The following is a 19,437-nucleotide window of genomic DNA, read 5'->3' as shown; positions in this document are numbered from 1 at the left end:
TGTTTATTTTGGTTTCTTGGTGGCACGTTTTAGTATTGTATTTATGGAGTTAATGGAAATGCAGTGCTAATATATATGTATAATAAATTATTTGGGGAGAAGAGTATAATGCTATTCCTCATTTATTCATTTATCGGTACATAAAGTACTTTCCTATTTGAAAGTATAAGATATGCTACTGATGTTGATAGACTAGTACTCATATATGTCCAGTACAGCCTTTCCATTTCTACTCTGTGCCAAATTAATGCGATTATTTTGTTTTAGTTTTATTATAAATAGCACAAATAATGCAAACACTATCATAAGACACTTTTCGAGACAGTGTTGGAGAGGGGGAAGTGAAGGCAAACATATGTTTATGGATGACACTGACATAGATTTATGAGAATCTCTTTTACTTCAGAGAGGCTTGAACAACGAATTACAAATAAACTGAGAGCAAGTATGTTTATTGTCTTCCTGAAGTTTTTTTTTTTTATTACTATGTAATTGCTAATCATTAAATCATATTTTTTCCTTTATATACCCTTTCATTGTCTTACGCTACTCTGTATCTGCTAGTCCTGTCTCTAGAACGTGGCAATGCTGGGCTAATGGTAGTCATTAATATAGTAGACTTTATATAGCCATTTGCCCTGAAATTTAAAGATGGAAATTAAGCCCTGATTACTGTAATGTGGGTAGATCAAATTTTATTAGTCAGTAGGGCTTGGTGTTATTGTCCATACAGATTTGATCACAAGATTAGGAACTTCATTCATGCTATAAATTTTATCCCAAAATTCAGAGAAAATTGCTGGGTCTTAACATGATAAATATTTGAGAATCATACTTATTTGTTCTGATTTAGCCTACTCTCACTATTAAAACTCCACCCATACCTTATTATATGAGAATAAAGTTTATGAAGTACAGTAATAATTTGCTTGACTCTTGAGATAAATTTGCCCTCTCTTAAATCGTTCCTTTCATTCTATGTCTTACTCTTCTGCTTCTTGAAGTTGCATACATTCTTTCCTTTCCAAAACTTAATGCAATATTTTCCTGAGCTTCAAAGCATTCGCTGAACATAATCCTGACTTATTAATGCTTCAGTGTGAAAGAAAGACTGAAGAATTGTCTTTTAAATCATTTGTCCTTGTTTTGTCTTTTTTAGTTTAGAAAACAGATGGAAAAATATTTTTATTTTGAGGAAGCAAGCTCAGCTTTAGACACAGTCTGTTTTCCTCTCCTCTCCATGAAACAGATGTGTGTTTGCCATAGTTTTGATCCAAAACTTTTCCCGTTGTCCCATCTCATTTGTTTGAAATCTGTGTATCCTTACTTACTCGATTTTGCCTGTTCATGTCACTGCTTTGACTCAACCACAGGCATGCTCAAGCAAGTTGTCATCCCTGTTTACTTTTGCACTTTCTTTCTCTGTTGATTTCTGAGTTATGTTTTGCCCAATAGCAGCTTATCACAGCATTGCCATTCGTCCCATCATACATCTGACAAAGAATAATCAGCCTAATGGTCTCCAGATCATTCTCTCAATTTATTTTGCAACAGAGTTTAAAAACATTATTTGTTTTTAAAAACTCTGCAAACTGCTGTATCTTGGCAAGGTATATTCTCTTGTTCCCTATCTAGGACTTTCCTTTCTGTCCTTTCCTATGTTACCACTCTCTTAACTTTTTCGTGTTTGAAACTGTCATTTAATACCTTTTTGTGGTAACAATTTTCAGACTTCAGGAAATTTCATAGTAGAAATATCTTTCTGCCTCTAGCTTTACCTCTGTTCTTCTCATCAGCTATTCTCGTTTTAAGTCCAAAAAAGTCACCAAACTATATCATACATTATTTCATTCATTTTTTCTTTAATTATGACACTATGGTAACAGTGCTTGTAATTATGAAAGTAGTAGTAAGTTGGGGGGGTTTTGTACTTGATTTAGTTGAAACAGACAGGGTTTATCTTGGTTATAATTTTGACTTTGTATCTGACAAGTCCATTTTGCCATTTTTAATTACTCTGGTATAAGAGTTCATTTGGACACTTGAAGTCTTTCTTATGTACACATATAACTCAAATATGAACTCTGTTTCAAATATGCCCCCACCCAAAAAAGAAAAAGCAGATCTTTAGACTTGTGATTACTGCAGATATATCTAGAACATGAAAAAAAAGTTCTGAGCTCTCCTGCTGCTTTGGTAACAGAGGCAAGCACAGCACTGAAAGGAAACAGTGTCTGTTTAAAAACCAGTAAGCCACCCGTGCATTATGAGGGAGCTGTGGCTTTGTGAGTATAAACACAGATGAAACATATGTAGTATGAGTGAAACTCTCTAAATAGACTTCCTTTGCCTGTCAGCTTTCCAGTGGTGAGGCTAGAGACCTCAGGACTTGCACATCAATAACTTTTAAATTTTTCTGAGAGATTTCTGTATAATCAAATTTTTAATCTGTATATGAATTTATTGTGCAGATGACAGAACTTACCACTTTCAAGCAGAAGATGAACAGGAGTGTCAAATGTGAGTTACTTTGCTAACTTTATTTCTGATATTGGTGCTCTACTAAGACATACCCTAAACTTTAAAAGTGCCTAAACGTTTAATAGCAAAATATTACTGCCATTTTAGATGGACTTCTGTGCTACAAAACAGCAAAGAGGAAGCTTTAAATAATGCATTCAAAGGAGATGATAACACAGGAGAAAATAATATTGTCCAGGAACTCACAAAAGAAATTATATCTGAAGTCCAGAGGATGACTGGAAATGATGTGTGTTGTGACTGTGGAGCACAAGGTGACTCAATTAAGTGTATTTCTAATTGGTAAAAATTCTGTGTCTCATGAGAGTGCCTAAGCTGATATTTTATGCTTTCACTTTGACTCCTTATCTCATAAGGATTATACACATAATAGAGTATGCTAACAATTTAATTGCACTACTTTAGTAAGATTGATTTGCTCTATACATACTGTCAGTGGGGAGAAAAGTTACTGGCTTTTGCTAGTTTTTTCTCCCATATATTTTGCTAATTGTAACTTTTGCCAACGTAAATCAATTAAACTTTTATTAGCAAGCCCACGTTTTACTGAGTGCACATAAGATTTAGGTAAAACTGGACATCAGTAGGATACTTCAACATTTTCCTGGTATGTTTCATATTTTGTTTTCACTTTTTATTGTTGAGTTTGATATCTAGCCAGGGAATAGGTCTAAGACTGTTCTTATTCGGAAAAGGATGCATCTGCTGACTGTGGTTTGCAGGGTTGGTTTGTTCAATCAGTAGGGTTGATTGTTGGTCAGTGAAGTTCTACTTTAATCCTATTTAATTATTTTTATAATTCCTGCTGTTTTCTGTATTCTTTTATGTTACACAGTCAATGCAGAACTTACTTTTTTTGATCTGACACTGTAGCTGAAAACATTAGATCTGAAACTATATGCATTTGGTAAATTAGTAGTAACTTCAAGCAATAAATATTGCAAAAAACTCTGAGAAGAGTCAATTCTACTGCCTTTGGAATAGAATATTCTAAATAGCTAGCACCAAACTTTTATCAAACAAACAGATTTCTAAGCTGTCTAAATCTTCAGAAATTAATTAATTGAATGGAGAGGGATAGTTGGATAAGAATCCATTATAGTGTGGTTCTGTATATATACTTCATAATCACTGTTGCTTCCCTTAGTCTAAAGTCTATAGCTGGAAAACAAATAAAGAACTGTAGGCATTGTTGTTTCAGTTTATATTGCGCCTGTATGCCCTGATTGCGGATGTAACACCATTATATTGGTATTTGAAAGCTGTTCTTGAAAGCAGTGGGACAAATGGCAAACTCGACCTCAAATTAGAAGCCCCCTTTGGGGTAGAGGTCCTTTTTTTTTAAAAAAAAAATAAAAGAAAGAAAAAAAAAAAGTATTTTGACTTCTTTCACCATAAAAAGATTCTGTTTTGTGTTTGCCAGCAGAGTAAATGTAAAGGCATAAGTACTAAAATCCTGATAATTTATATGCAGGAATCTTATTTCTGCAGAATTTCTTTTCAGTATTAATATATTTTCTAGAATGAAATCATTACGTGAATAAATTGTAATTCTGTGGGTGCTTTCTGTTTCAGATCCTACCTGGCTTTCAACAAATTTGGGAATTCTAACTTGTATTGAATGCTCAGGAATCCATAGAGAACTTGGTGTTCACTATTCCAGAATGCAGTCGCTTACGTTAGATGTGCTGGGAACATCTGAACTTTTGGTAATGAAATTGCTTTCATTAATTTAAAATAATTGTATAAAATATTTCCACCGCAAATATATTTTTGTTGCTTTAATTATAAGTCGTTCCAATCTTGAAAGTTGCCTCTAGATAAACATAATTAAGAAAGCTTCATTCCGTAAGTTTTAGGGAATCTCCTGGAATATAGCATCTTACTGTAAATTTTACCTGATCTTAGAATTCAAATTAGTTAAGTGCTTTATGTTTTTTAAGTTTACAAACCTTTTACTCTAGGTTGCTTTTTAAAAGAGCACAGCTGCTTGACATATAAATGTGCCTTTTTAGATTAAAAAGTGAAGAATTTAACAGCTATTTATCCCATATATTATTCAGCATTTTTCAGAAGAGATCTTTAATCCACAAAAGAAGAAAATTTATTAGGCTTTGATACACAAATTATGATGTATCAGCTGCTCTGTGACAACTCATGTGTGTGTTCTTACCCAACACAAAGTATCTTACATTTATTTTATAAACTGGTATCTTGTGGATTATCTTGCAGTTCCTTATTTGTGTACCAAATCCCATCTGCAAACTGAGGTACAAAAAGGTACCTAATATGTTCATCATTGATAACATAGTAGCAGAACTAGGAATTAGAATGCAGAAGTCCCAACACCCATTTTCCCTTGTCTTCTCGCTAATGCATTTGTGGCCAGTAACTGAACATATTTGTTTGAGTGAGTTGTGGATTTTTTTTAACAGCTTGCAAAGAATATTGGGAATGCTGGGTTCAATGAGATTATGGAATTCTGTTTGCCAGTTGATGAGATGGTCAAACCTAATCCAAGCAGTGATATGTAAGTAAAGAGCCACAACTTCTGAGAAAACAGGCATTTAATTTGTCTTTACTAATGGTTTGTGCCATCATGATTTGCACCAACATGCCATGGAAGACATGTAATGCCTTATACATAGCCTTATAGCTGAGGAATTAACCTTTTTTCTGATGCTTTGCATGTCTGTTTTATTGAACTTTATCTGATGTAACTTTCCTAATAGTCAGAATTACATTACCAGTTCTATATCTCATAAATTGCAAGACAGGAACGAATTAAGGCTGCCTTGTTGAGAATTTTAAAGACCTGAGGTCACAAAAATGGGGATTAAAATTAAAACTACTTCTTTGTTTTATTTAAACAGGAAATAGATACTAGAATAAGATACACACTTTATCTGAGAGATACTGAACACTCCTACTGTCTAGAGACTCCACCTAGGACTTCAGTCCATAATTACATGGAGTGAACAGAGAACATCCAATGGAGTGCCTCCCCCGAGATCTCTGAACTGTGATGGCAGAGATACAGCAAGGACAGCTGCCTCCTTGGACCTGTCCTGTTTCCTCATATAAGATCTAGTATATGATGCAGAAACAAAACCAGAAGAATTGGCTTTGGATGAAGCTTATTTTGCATTATCCAGACTTTCATCATTCTGACAGAGCCAATGTTAAACTGTTCAGATTAAATAATTATTTTACTGCCACTACTATAGTATATTAGTATTAATACTAACAATAATAATCATACAGGATGCCACATCAATAGCATAAAGACTTACTTTTTTTTTTAAGTCATCTGCTTTGGTATGTGTCTGTATATCAATTTGTTGTTCTTTATGAAGTGAGAACCTAAATGCAGATGCTTTTCAAAAACTATAAAGGAAATTATCCTCTGTTTTAGGAACAAGAACTATTCACTGATTCATTCTATTATTGTTGTTCAATCTCTTATAATCTATGACCTATTATTGCCCTTTACTATTGTATACAGATGATAAAGTAGAACTTTTTTGCATGTCCATTATGCAGCGCTGTGTAAATCTAAAGAGCATGTAAGGAGTTATGCCTTTGAGAAGCTTGCAAGCTCCTGTATTGCTGTGACGGAAAGAGGAAGAGTCATTAGTTACTAGTGGGTATTAACAGCAAGTGATAACTCGTATCCTAATTCAGATGTGCTAAGTGATAGTTTTCACCTCAGTTTCACGGTGAAACTAAAAACTGCGTCCTCCTCACCTCTTACAGTTATGGTGAATAGTTGCTTCGCAGAACATACTGCTGTGAATACAGATGCAAGCCCTGCATAGTATGCACAGAGGTGTAAGGCAGATTTTTATATCCCATGCCTCCCCCTTTTCGGCATGTGTACAAGTCAGGTAAATAGATATCTGTAAGGCTGATGTTAGCAAAACAGGATTATGAAGCTTTGATTTATTATCTGTGTATAAAACTATACAGTCTCAAGATCAACTTCACACCACAGTTGAGAGGGGAGAATTTAGGATCTGTCTTCATAAGGATATTGGAGATTTGATTCATCTTCTGTATTTGTATTTCAGACTGAAAATATGAGACTGCATATCTTTTGTGTATATTTAAAAAGAAAGATTACCATAATGACTGAGAAATACAATCTTTCCCAGATTTTGTTTCAAATGACTTGCATGTATATATGGAAATTTTGACTATGTATCATCTGCTAAAATTGTGAAAGTAAATTATATTTGATTTTAGGAATGCAAGAAAAGATTATATTACTGCCAAGTATATTGAGAGAAAATATGCAAGGAAAAAGCATGCTGACAATGCAGCTAAATTGCATGCTCTTTGTGAAGCAGTCAAATCAAGAGACATTCTTGGATTAGTCCAAGTATATGCTGATGGTGTGGACCTCACAGAAAAAATTCCACTAGCCAATGGCCATGTAAGTGTGGTAAATTTTATTAGGCAAGTTGTTATAGAAGTGCAATATGGTTTTATTATTTAAAAGGTATTGCTTTTTCTTATTGGAGGATAAGATTTGAAATATTGTTTTGAATTTTTGTTCTTCTAATGGTGTAATTTAACAGTAACAAAAGAGGATATTAAATAATTTGAAATAAAATTGTTTCCAAATACTATCCTATTTAAAAATTATTAAAATTAAACATTAAATATTAAATGATTCAATAATCTAATTGCTTTTAACCCATTTGTTTATTTACTTTAAAGAAAGGGAAGCAAAGGAGCAAATATTTTACAAAAGATACTTCAGTGCTAGCACATCTGAATATTTTGAAATTAAATATTTGAATTGATCATATGCCATCGTAGAATTTCTGCTTCTCTATAAATCAAAAGAAACAAATTTGTTTTGTTTTTTTATTATTATTAGGAGCAAGATGAAACAGCACTTCACCTTGCCGTTAGATCAGTTGATCGAACATCCCTTCATATAGTTGACTTTTTAGTGCAGAATAGGTAAGTGTATTGTAAACTAATTAAAATATTACTGATTTATGTCAAGTTGTACTTTAAATGAAGTCTGTTATTTGCAAATGTAATCATTTTCATTGAAAATCTTGTAACAAGAGAAGTTTATTAGCATGGGGTAGGAAACTAATTCTAATCTGTTTTCTTCTTTCTTTTACTGCTACAGTGGCAATCTAGACAAGCAAACATGCAAAGGTAGTACAGCTCTGCACTACTGCTGTCTGACAGACAACGTTGAGTGCCTGAAACTGCTACTGAGAGGGAAGGCTTCTATTGAAATAGGTACAAAGGAAATGTGTACTTTTTTTGTCACAGATAAAAATTGAAACTGGAACAAGTGCATTTTCCCCTCAGTCGTTTAATGTAATTCTGTGAATAATATCTTCATTTTAAAAAAATTAAAATATTTGTTTTTTATTTCAAGTTTAAAATTGATGTGTGCATTAGACTTGTTTTTAAACAATTTCAGATACATAAGTACTTATGATGTCTTGTTGTCTAGTTATATATTGCAGTTTCATGGCTATCATTCCATATAGGTGGCATATGGAGTTGCTACTGCTTACCATGTTCAGAGTGTTGGTACTAGATGGGCCTAAATATAAAGGAAAGAGATCAACTTTAGAATGTCTTGATCTAGTTAATTCACTGTGTAACTGCAGATGTATCTTTATCTTTAATAATAGACATGTAACTAATGACTCATAGCATTGTAACTTTCTTTTCTTGCTGCAATGTAGCCAACGAATCTGGAGAGACACCACTTGATATAGCTAAACGCTTAAAACACACTCACTGTGAAGAGTTGGTAAGTGTTGCATCCTTCAGTATGTTTGTATATTTAAAAAGGAGACTTATGTCTGAATATTTAACAGTTTATAGTTGAATATTCAATGACTATATTCAAGACAGTAGTATTCTGCTCAGAAAAAAAAGCAAGTTATATGGGCTTGAGAAGACAACTATATTTCTTCTTAGATATTTTGGAAATGTTAAAGTTCTGGGCAACAGAGTTGAGATGTTAGTCCCAGATCCTCAAAAATTTTCTGTCTGACATCCCATTGAAATCTAATCACTAAAGTACTTTTTATGCATGAAGACCATGGAAGTGAAGTTTGCTACCATCACTACTTTTAGTAAGCAAGGAAAATCAATTGGTGAGGTCAAGGATCCTGGGAGGTGAGTCTGTATCAAGAAAACTGCCATTTCAGTCAATTTCTCCATCTTGCAGTTTCTAAATCAAAGCAAATAGAGTGTGATGCTTCTTGTCAGGAAGGAAATGGAAAATGGAACAACAGTGGGTAATGAAAAGCCCAGTTGCTTTTGGTTTATTTGTGTTGTGTTTGATCACAGAGCTTCATTCTTTGAACTTACCCTAGTGCAGTAACTTTCCAAATTACTGAAATCTGTATTTAAAACAAAAAATAATATTTGTACTTAGAAATCAGGATTACTGCTACATGTGTTTTTCGTTTGTTTTAAACTATATGCAAATACTGCCTGTACCGTAGATGTCAATAGTCATCTTTTTTTTTTCTTTAGCTTACTCAAGCACTATCTGGAAGATTTAATTCTCATGTTCATGTGGAATATGAATGGCGGTTACTCCATGAAGATCTGGATGAAAGTGATGATGATGTGGATGAAAAGCTACAGGTTGTATCTGTGCATTGCTCATTTTTTGTACATGTATCTGTGTGAGTGTGATGTTCACAGTGATTTCAATAACATGTCACATTTTACTCTAGGTATGAAGACACTGCAAAATTAAGTTTTATAATAAAATATAGTAGTTCAAATTTTTGTTTCTTAAATTACAGTTTATCTACATTTTCCTGCTGTAAGGACCAGATATGATTTTTTTTTTCATGGTGAAGTCAGCATGTACACAGTATAGTTGGTTTCAATATATCAAGAATATTTAGAGCTGCTGAACTTGAAGCAGAACCAGTATGAGACAGGAAAACTGCCTTTACAAGGAGAGGTACCTTATAGTATCTTCCCATTTTTGTAAAGCATCTCCAGTCAGTAAATCTAATTTTGGAACAGTTTATGCATTGACGTGTCTTCAGTGGCACTAATCCTGCGCATTAAATTAGGCATGTCTGTTAGTAGCAGGTTAGGGTCTTAATTCTGAATCTTCCTGTAAAAATCTTCCTGTTTTTTTCCCCCTTTTTCTGTTTTTTCTTAAGTCTTTGGTGTTGGTTTGATGCTATTGGGTAGTACTACAAGGTATTCCAGTGGCTTAGGAGCTTCATTCTGTTTTTTAAAGTTAAATTTACCAGTTTGGGACCAACTTTAAAAAGTATTTAAGCACCTAAATGAACAGGTAGGGAGCAAACTACCATATTTTGATACAAGAACAACATTGAGAAATGGCTTGGATTTCTAGGTGCCAAGTCATTTAAAATGACATGAAGGCTCCTAAATACTAAAGACATTCTGAAACTTTTTTACTTTGAAATTTTATAGAGGTATTGAGCAAATGTTTTTGTTCTTTGTGGGTTTTTTTATAATTGCTTATAGTTGCTTTTCCGGTTTCCTTTGAAAGTGCAAGAAACACATAGGAGACTTTGTATTCATTTGTATGTTAGCACAACCTTTTGTCCCATGGAATTAGCTAATGAAAAATCCTTTCTCCACTACATAATGAAATTCAGCTTTTTTATTTTTATGAATTTTTAATACTTAAATAATTCATAACCTAAACCCAAACCTTTTGCGTTGATTTTTCTTTGTTTTCAGAAACATTAAACACTGTCAGTCATGGGTTTATGTTTTTTGTCTTTACAGGCCATCTTTAAAAATATAAGGCCATCAGATTACTGGATTGGCTTAATGTTTTGAAGACTAATTTTGAAATCAATAGGTTTCCTGTGTTGCAAAGCATCACTTTTGCAAGACTCAATCTGCATAGCATTCTTCTCCCCATGTCTTGTCTCCTTAGGCCAAGAGTGCTATTTTACCTCTGATGCTTGACTTCTGCTAGATTTGGTTTTCCTACATTTCCTTCATTGTTGCCAGTTGCCTTTTGCAGTTCAGTACTCTTTTTTTGGCCAGTCCCTGAGCTCCACCTCTTAAAAGAAGCTATCTGCTATTCAGCAATGAGGCTAAAGAAATGAAACTGGTACTTCACTGCCCACTATTAATAGGCGTATACCACAGGGACCTTTGAAAGGAGATTAAGGACTATTAATCACAGACTAGTGTCTGTGAGTACTTTGAATGCTCTGGTGAATATTGCTGTAGCTTAGTATCACATCAGAGTTCTGTTTATAGATGTCAAGCTATTGGCTAGAGGGCTTCTCTGTCTTACTGGTAAAGCAATTGAATAGATTTCATAATACTTTGTCAGAAAAGGTCATTTCTGAAATTGCTGCTCTTTTAGTCCAGAATTTTATCTCCTAAACGGTAGTCTTACCTAAAAGAAGGCTAAGGTAATCCAACTGGTCTCTGCTGCTGTCCCCAGCTGTCTGGTCTCATCTCATCTTTTGTCTCCACTATGGCACACATTTGATTTCAGTTTGCTAAACCGGTAAAAAGCTAATTCAACAAAGCAAAAATAATTTTATGCTGGTTTAGAAAGCAGAAGTTAAGTGTGAGTTGAGATGAATTCCAGAACTAGGACAGAAGAGGTCAGCGAAAGGAGAGAGTGAGCCAGTGAGGAGTTAGACCGCTAAACCAAACTGAAGGTAGGGATTAAAGCAACTGGTTGTCACACACATCATTCTGATAATTCTTGGAAATATTATGCTGTGCTATAACCTCACTAAAGGTCCTAAATGATCAATCCAGAGTAAGCATTAAATGTATTCACAGGAAAATTGTTTGCTTATTCACAGTATTGTCTGTGTAAATGTTTATTTGGCCTAGAAATGGTTCTTCTTATTTCAGACCCACAATACTTCAGCTACGTGTTTATCTAACACTATTTCTGAAGGCATATTTGTGCTCTCTGAGCTGTGGAATGTTACAACCCACTCCTGCACTGGCCATATGTATTTATAACTCTATCTATCTTAATTATCATTTGATAACAATAATTACTATGATTACTGTTGAAACAGGAAAAATAATGCTAAATGTGCCTAGCAAGCTGATGACTTGCTGCAAATCTCAAAGACAACTAATTAGAGCTCATTTGATAATGTGCATGGGAAGAGCAATGTTCTGCCCCAGCTGTCCCCGTAATCCCCGTAACTGGTCCTGCTTATTTGTTAGGGGGCTAAAGAGAGTTCCTGAGAAGTTTGGGCTCCTAATCTGTGGTAGGTTGAGCTACAGGTAAAAGTTTTAGATGCAACTCTATCCAATTTTTGAGGTGATTGTCATCTTATGGCATCTAACAATCACAAAATGAAGTTTCAGTTGCTTATTTTCTTTTGAAAATACTGCCTGATATTCTTATGCAGGAAAACTTTACTTGACCAATCCATCTGTCTGTGTTATTTTACTATTAATAGAAGTGTGTGTGTGTTTGTGTGTATGTGTTTATGCTATATATAGGATATAGTATATATCCTACAGGAACATATGAGGTGAAAATGAAAAAATATTTTTTCTGAAATTCAGTTCACATTTAAAAAATTAATGTGTATGGTTACTTTGTCTTGAAGAAAAAGGAATGTAGGTTTTAAAATACATATTAAAAACAGCAAAAATGCATTTTAGAAGTCATTTTTCTTTCTAGTAACTGTTCTTCTAAATAAAATGAATAAAACTGATGTGATATCAGTGAGTACTTTCGTTATTGTATTTCAGCAACCCAGCCCTAATCGGAGAGAGGACAGGCCTGTCAGCTTCTATCAGCTGGGGTCAAACCAACTTCAGCCTAATGTGGCATCTTTGGCAAGAGATGCAGCAAACATTGCTAAGGATAAACAAAGAGGATTTATGCCAAGTATATTGCAGAATGAAACATATGGAGCAATACTCAGTGGCAGTCCACCTCCCATTCAACCTGCAGTACCTGTTACAAGTAGTGCACCTCCTCTACCTCCAAGGAATATTGGAAAAGGTACTAATGCTGGGAAGTATCATTGCATGTTAGAAGAATGGGATAGTAACATTGTTTTCTTACATTTTCAAGGGTTTTTTGGTACAATTGTTTTACACGAGTAAGTACTGGAACAATTTACTGATGACCTTTTTTATTTACTTAAAGTGAATCTGCACAACCTATTCTGAGTTTGGTTTTCGGTATATCTGCAAGAAAGGAAACTACAGAATACTGTATGGGAAAATTATGTACAAGTAACCTCAATAAAGCTAAACAGCTCATTAAAAAAGAGGGAGGAAGGGCTGCAGTTGATTTAATTCAGCAAGCACTTTTTGCTTGTATTCCATCTTTTCATACTTCTGTTTTTTGAAGATGTCATTGTCACAGTTATAATATTAATGTGTAGAACTTCCATTGTATTTGGTTGCTGCAGAATATTTTTTAAAATCTGGGAGAGTGGAAAGCAGATACAGAACAGGAGAAATTTTAACCTTGCAAAGACTCCTCTTAAATATGTGCTAGGAGGTTGCTGAAATTAAATAGAGCAAAGTATAAGTGTCATAACATGGAGAACTGGATGATTTAGGGAATTGGTAGCTGACTGAAAATGTAACTGCCTGTAACTGTACTGATTATGCCCTGATCAGCAGGCCCGTGTAAAATGTACAGGAGAACATCCCAGTTCAGAAAGGCTGTGCGCTTGCAAAATCTACCATTATAGTCAACAGTGTAAACTTTTGTTATTGTCTTCACGTATAATCCCTTCAGATCATATCGGTGAAGAAGGTTAGAGAAATTTGTATGCATCTTTATGCAGTACATTTTTAGTGTGTTTCATTGTTTTAATGCTTGTATTAATCCAGCATCTCTCATGAAGGCTAAATTTCTGCAAAATTAAGTTGAAGAAAAATGACTGTGTAAACACATGGTTTTCAATGCAGCTGTAATTCAGACTCCAATAAGAGGAGATATGCGTGGGTAATGTTATAGGCATGTGTGAATGTCTTCTGCCTCTGGAAGCACTGGACAGAGGTTAGAATATAGAATAGAATGAGATGCAAATTGCACATCTGTATAATAAGAAAAGTCAGTTATTGGTCTCATAGGAATGGCTGCAGTATAAAAGTCAGATTGAAATGTTATTCTGTGGGCATGAAAACCAAGAACATAGAACAGCATGGTATTCTGCTATTTTGAAAGGATAACATAAGATTGGGAAAGCTCAGCAGCACCTAAAACTATGCTCCTTACCCAAGGTGGGATTCTTTTCATCTAACGTTTTTACACCAGGTCTGCATTAAATATCCAGACTCTCTTTTTACCTGATGGAAAGCAATGCCCTCCCCCTAAACAGGAAGATTCACCTCTTGGTGAAATCTTGCCCTTGGCTGTGAAGGGGCTTACATAATCTTTTAAACTGTTAGATACGATCCCTAAATTAGTATTATAATTGGATGGTTAAAATGACTATTTTACCTATGGCCATCCATACTATTTTACCCACTGTTTGCCTGTGATTAAATGACACTTTTCAAAGAGTGTCATTTTAATTTCGTTCCCAACCCCAGACTTGTTGGCACCAGTACAGGGCAGCTCATGCCAGGAAAGCATGCTGCCTGGTTTGGAGAGATGATTAGCTGATATTCTTCCCTCTAGCAGTGTATTACCCCAATATTTTATTTTCTCAGTAGAAAACTATGCTAGTATCACTGATCTTGGCTTATTGTTGATTGTTGATATTGTTGTTGTTATGCTTATGTTGTATTTATTATTCCTTTATTCTCTTAGCTTTAGGCTGTTCTCCAAATCTTCTGAACCTTTTGTGCTATATTCATGCAACCTGATATTCATACTTTACTCTGTTTCATCTTTTCTTAATAAGATGATCATGTTCTGAGTAGGGAGAAGTGTTGTGATATGATATGTGCAAAATACTGGCTTTATGGAGAAAACCTATAGGGTATTTTTATGAAATGAGGAGGCAGCTCTTTAGTGAGAGAACATGTATTTTAGGAGGCCCTGAAGAAGCAATACTTTGTAATGGACTAGTTTCAGTTATGGTTGCTTCTTGTTAGGGTGAAATTCAGAATTACAATTTTAGGTCAATTTCAAGTCAAAACTGATGTTGTACTTTGAGTCAGCAATGTCTGCTAACGCTCCTGCAAGAGTCAGGTCCTTTCCTTGGAGTTCCTGACACAACTAGAGCTACCAGTCAGGGATTAAAGAGAGTAACAGAACTTGCCTTCTGTCTTCACATTGAGAAATTTCTGCCTTTTCAAGTATTGGCATATTTTAAAGTAATGTTTGGAGACAAATCTTTAGGTAAAGAGGTAATAAGACTTCAACTAGAAACTTCTGTATAATTGTTTACAGCAGTCTCTGGTTTCTGTTCTGGCATTCCAGCAGGGCGACAGTGGTTCCTATTGGTGAATATAGTGTACAGATGCACCATTTTTAAAAGCACGGGTGTGAAATATTAACACTTTGTGCTCAGAGTAAGCAATATAATAATACAGTATTTTCCTCTCTTTTTAGTTCAGCCTTCAGTTCTTGGCAGTGGTATTCAGACAATTTCTTCATCTAATGCAATGTGGAGGACAAATTCTTTAGGAGTGGAAAGTATAAGCAGGCAGAGATCATCATCTGATCCACCAGCTATTCATCCCCCTGTGCCGCCATTGCGTGTAACATCTACAAGTATGTTTCCACTTTTCCTTGTTTTCCCTTCTGCTATATCTAACCATGGTTGGCTTATTTTTCCATTTTCACAACTCATACTTTCTCTTTTGGTGACTGTAGCTTTGGCCTATCGTCCCCATCCAGTGACTTTGTACAAACTGTCCTCTCTGATGTTGCGGTGAGGACTGTGTGGTGTAGTGCAGGGTCCACAGGAAATGCTATCTATTACTAAAGCATTTTCCACTTATATATAGTTTTAATGATGCATTTATCACTAATGAGTTGTAAAAATAAGTGGTACATGTAGGTCTGGGGCTAAATCCACGTTTTGTTTTATTTTTGCAGATGATAGGAATGCAAAAAGATGTTTTAGTGCATTGCCAGCTTGTTGTTTGTTGTAGTTTCAAGGATTCAATTGAAATTTTAATTAATTACTAGACCTAATGTGGAGTTTCTTTGAATAGATATTAATCATATCAGGATTTTCAAAAAAGAAGTTCCTTTTCATAAAATTTCTCAGATATTATTCACTCAACTACTTTTCCATAAAACACAAACTGAAGGCCTTGATAGAGCAAACAATATTAGCACTTTATTAAATATATTGTGAGCTAATATTTTTAAGAATATGACTGACTTTGAGACTTGAAAATTTTCTTTGTTTGTACTTTAATGCTTTGATGAATTGAAGTACTTGTGAGGTCTCTGATACTTACTATTTGAAAGAAAAGGGAAATCTCTTTTTCAAATAGGTCCTTCTTCCAATGGAAGGACTGCTTTCATTTTAAGTTGTTGATTGCAATTAGTAAAAAAACCTTTTCTTTGATGGAGATAAATCCTGTAACAGGAAGATCTGTGGATGAGAATATAAGAAACAAAGTGGAAAACAGAAGTTTAATCCCATTTCACTATCTAACTTTTTTCTATAGATGTACTTTCTCCAGCACCACCCCCTCCAGTTGCAAAGACAGCCAGCGTTATAGAAGCTTTGAACCAGCAATCTAAACAGCAACCAGCTCCTCCACAAGCTAAGCCAACCCCACCACCACTGCCCCCACAACCTCCTAGTAGAATCTCTCAGAGAAAGCCTACTCCTGGGTAACTGATGTCATTTTAGTATTTAATGCATACACTTCATAATTGTTATTAACTTTACGGTATGTAACATGCATGTCCACCAGAAAGCATGCAGACTTTTGCCAATGATGCATTGTAGAATATATGAATGAACAGAGGCCAGATACTTCGGGAACAGATTACAAGAATTTCAGCAGTAAAAACAAGACAGAGTATTGATTTAAGATTGTGTGATTTGCATATCTACAGAATGCTTAGCCGTGACGGAAATAGGAAGTTACAGAGAATTATTCATTTCTAATTCTTATCTAATAAGAAAGAAGAGGTAATGTGATCTTCTATCTGATTGTGCTATTTATTGTTCACAAGGTTGTCCTAGGCTCAGTTCCATTCGATATTTTCATTAATGGCAGGAGTAGAGAGACCTGGAAGAGAGAGTATGTTTTTGAAATTTGCAGGAAACAAAGTGAGGAGGGACATGTATACTGGAGGACAGGATTAGATCCAAAGTATCCTTGACAAACTGGAATAGTAGTCAGGGGGAGAAGAATGGTGTCATTCAGTAGGCAACACTTGGTACTTCAGAACAATCAACTACAAAAATGAAATATGGAGAATAGCAAAGTACAGTTAGGCCAAAGTCCTTAAGAGAAGGATCTGCAAAGACATTGTGAATCATAAATACAAGTAAGTCAGAAGACTTGCGCTGCTGTGGAAGAGGCAAAGAGAAAAAGTATTGTTTGATCGTTACCTGCAAGATACATGAAATAATCCTTCCACTTGACTCAATATCAATAATTCATCAACTGGAGTGCTGTGTTCAGTTTTGAATATTGCAGTAAAATGAAGATACAAAACCGTGAAGCGGAAACCAGGGGAGATAAGCAACGGTACTGAGAAGTGTAGAAAATGCAACCCATGAGAAAAGATTGGAAGAAATAATATTCTCTCACCTTGAGGAGAAAAAAATGTAGCAAAGGTGCAGGTTTTCAAAGCTACACGAGACGTTGGATTATTCGGTTCCTCTCATGATAGCTTAAAAAAACCTATGGGTTTAAGTTGTAGCAAGAATAATTTAGTCAGGCACTAGATAAAGTTTTCCAAAACTAAAGGTAATGAAATACCATAGTAAATTGTCTGGGAAGGTTTTGGGTTCTCTACCTTTGAAAATTTTTAGGTACAGCCTAGACAAACTTAAGAGTTACGCAATACAGGGACATGTATGCATATATGTGAGATAATATATATGTTTGATGCTTTAGGGGGATGAAAGGGATAAACAGCCTTTTGAGCTCTCTCTAGCTCCTTTATTGCATGTACAATACATACTGTGGGTAAGAGTGAGATGTTGTAATGTACAGACTAATATGGATAGATATTTTAACAAAGCACATCAAAGAATTTTAAAATAGCAATGGAAGGAACTTTAGAACTTAAGAAAATAAAAACTGTTCTATAGAAATTGCAGTAATTGAACCTATATTATTCTTCTGCCTTACACTTTTATAAGTGTAACTTTTGATTGGCCTACTCAAAAATAAGGAAGCAAAGGAGTATTTTAAAAGCAAAATAGCTGTCACCATGTTTCTAAGAACATATTAAAGACATGACAATAATTTTATTATTTGGAAAACAGTTTGAACTGTTGCAGTTGGAATTCTTGTTTGTTTCTTAAGTTGATAAATTTTGAACTTTTTCTGCACAGGACTGACAAGTCATCTGGCTTAACGAACAAAGGGCAGTCTAGAGGACTTGGGTCTCTACAACCTGGTAATTGGCTTAGAGATTTATTGTAGCATAACTAAGCTATAATTGTAACAACCTAAGGGAGATGGATTTTTTTGTTGTCGTTTATCCTGTGCATTTAACTGGACTGTGAGCACCAGCATTCTTGTTGTTTCTCTTAATTGTGTAGACCCTAATGCTTCAACCTCTTCTGCATGAACAGAGCTATCTATGGGTCAGTTAATATCAATAGGGTCATTTAGTAACAAACCCCACCCAAACAAAGGATACAGTATGAAAATTTTAGTTCGTTTATTCTCTGGTTTGCATGGGTCATCTGCAAGATGACAAGCAAGGGCAAAAGACATTTTAGAATAGAAAAGAGTGATTATAGTTTTAAAGTCTAAAGCTAATATAACATCATTTCTAATTTTGTTTAAAATGAACTAAATTGCAAATTGATACTGTTCTTCTAGCAATGGTTTACTGTCTTAGGACATTTCAATGATTTCATCTCAATAAGATGTCCAGAGTAAAGTTTGCATGGAGTCTATCTAGACTGATCGTAGTGGAATTTCTCCTACCCAGTCACCCCTTTCAGTGTGTACATGTGTATGCATATGTGTATATGTACGTATATGTATATGTATATATATATATATGAATATAATTATTATCTTTGGTTCTGACTGTGATTCTTTTTTATCTCCATTTGACCTATCCACGGAGCAGGGAGTTTGCTAATGCCTATCTGCTGGCATTGTCAGGAGTCTCATAGAGGGATGTGGCTGTTCTTCTCTTGACCCTGTAATGAGGTCTGGAGTCCCAGGAAGCATACAGCATCTTGATAGAGATGGTCTTTACTAGTGAAAGAAAGGTTCTGCAGGAGCACAGCTGTAGTAAATTTGATGAGGAAATGGGATAGTATTTGGTTCTGCTCGGCTTATATTTTAGAAACTTTTTTTTCTTTTTTAGCATTACTGCAATATTGTGAATCTTAGGTAATAGTCTTTGCGAAAAGAGGCCTTTACGGTATGGAAAAAGATAGAAAAATTCCATCCAGTTATTTAGAAGGAACTGCTAACAAATGAAATACTTGAGGGGGTATAAAATTGCTTTGTATCCTCTAGTTAAGAGTAACGAATTCGGTTTCAATTTGTATGGTCAGTTAAATTTTTTAAAAACATATCTAAATGTAAATTATTTTACTTATTTTAACAGTGGGAGAATCTTCCTCTGTATGTGAAATTCCAGTAACACAAACTGGTTCTACAGCAAACACTTTGGCACAGATCCAACCACCAGCACCAATGCCAAGGAAATCACAAATAGTAAGTAGACAGTTTGGGTTAGGATTTTATTAAATCTTCCATCTTCTATCAAACACAATTTTGATGCAACAGTCTATCCTGTTGTGGAGAATGTGTAACTGTGGA

At 34.7% G+C, this 19,437-nt stretch overlaps 1 protein-coding gene across 4 annotated transcripts in view; it reads left to right on the top strand.

Moving 5' to 3' along the window:
• The window catches only part of ASAP2 (ArfGAP with SH3 domain, ankyrin repeat and PH domain 2), a 92,143-nt gene that overhangs the window by 66,424 nt on the left and 6,282 nt on the right, over window positions 1–19,437 (top strand). For 3 of the 4 annotated variants that reach the window (XM_064508477.1, XM_026097215.2, XM_064508476.1), the window contains exons 13-26: window positions 2,472–2,520; window positions 2,629–2,795; window positions 4,117–4,250; window positions 4,977–5,071; window positions 6,787–6,976; window positions 7,427–7,512; window positions 7,691–7,806; window positions 8,265–8,332; window positions 9,067–9,180; window positions 12,283–12,538; window positions 15,056–15,217; window positions 16,129–16,297; window positions 17,982–18,046; window positions 19,223–19,332. In XM_064508477.1, the coding sequence (XP_064364547.1) occupies window positions 2,472–2,520; window positions 2,629–2,795; window positions 4,117–4,250; window positions 4,977–5,071; window positions 6,787–6,976; window positions 7,427–7,512; window positions 7,691–7,806; window positions 8,265–8,332; window positions 9,067–9,180; window positions 12,283–12,538; window positions 15,056–15,217; window positions 16,129–16,297; window positions 17,982–18,046; window positions 19,223–19,332 (1,781 nt within the window). The remainder of the gene's footprint in view (window positions 1–2,471; window positions 2,521–2,628; window positions 2,796–4,116; window positions 4,251–4,976; window positions 5,072–6,786; window positions 6,977–7,426; window positions 7,513–7,690; window positions 7,807–8,264; window positions 8,333–9,066; window positions 9,181–12,282; window positions 12,539–15,055; window positions 15,218–16,128; window positions 16,298–17,981; window positions 18,047–19,222; window positions 19,333–19,437) is intronic. The other variant, XM_026097218.2, reaches the window with a different exon arrangement.

The sequence above is a fragment of the Dromaius novaehollandiae genome, chromosome 3 (genome assembly GCF_036370855.1).
Source record: "Dromaius novaehollandiae isolate bDroNov1 chromosome 3, bDroNov1.hap1, whole genome shotgun sequence".
Lineage (NCBI taxonomy): Eukaryota > Metazoa > Chordata > Aves > Casuariiformes > Dromaiidae > Dromaius > Dromaius novaehollandiae.
Note: the sequence above shows the minus strand (reverse complement) of the source record. Positions and strands in the feature narration are given on the sequence as shown.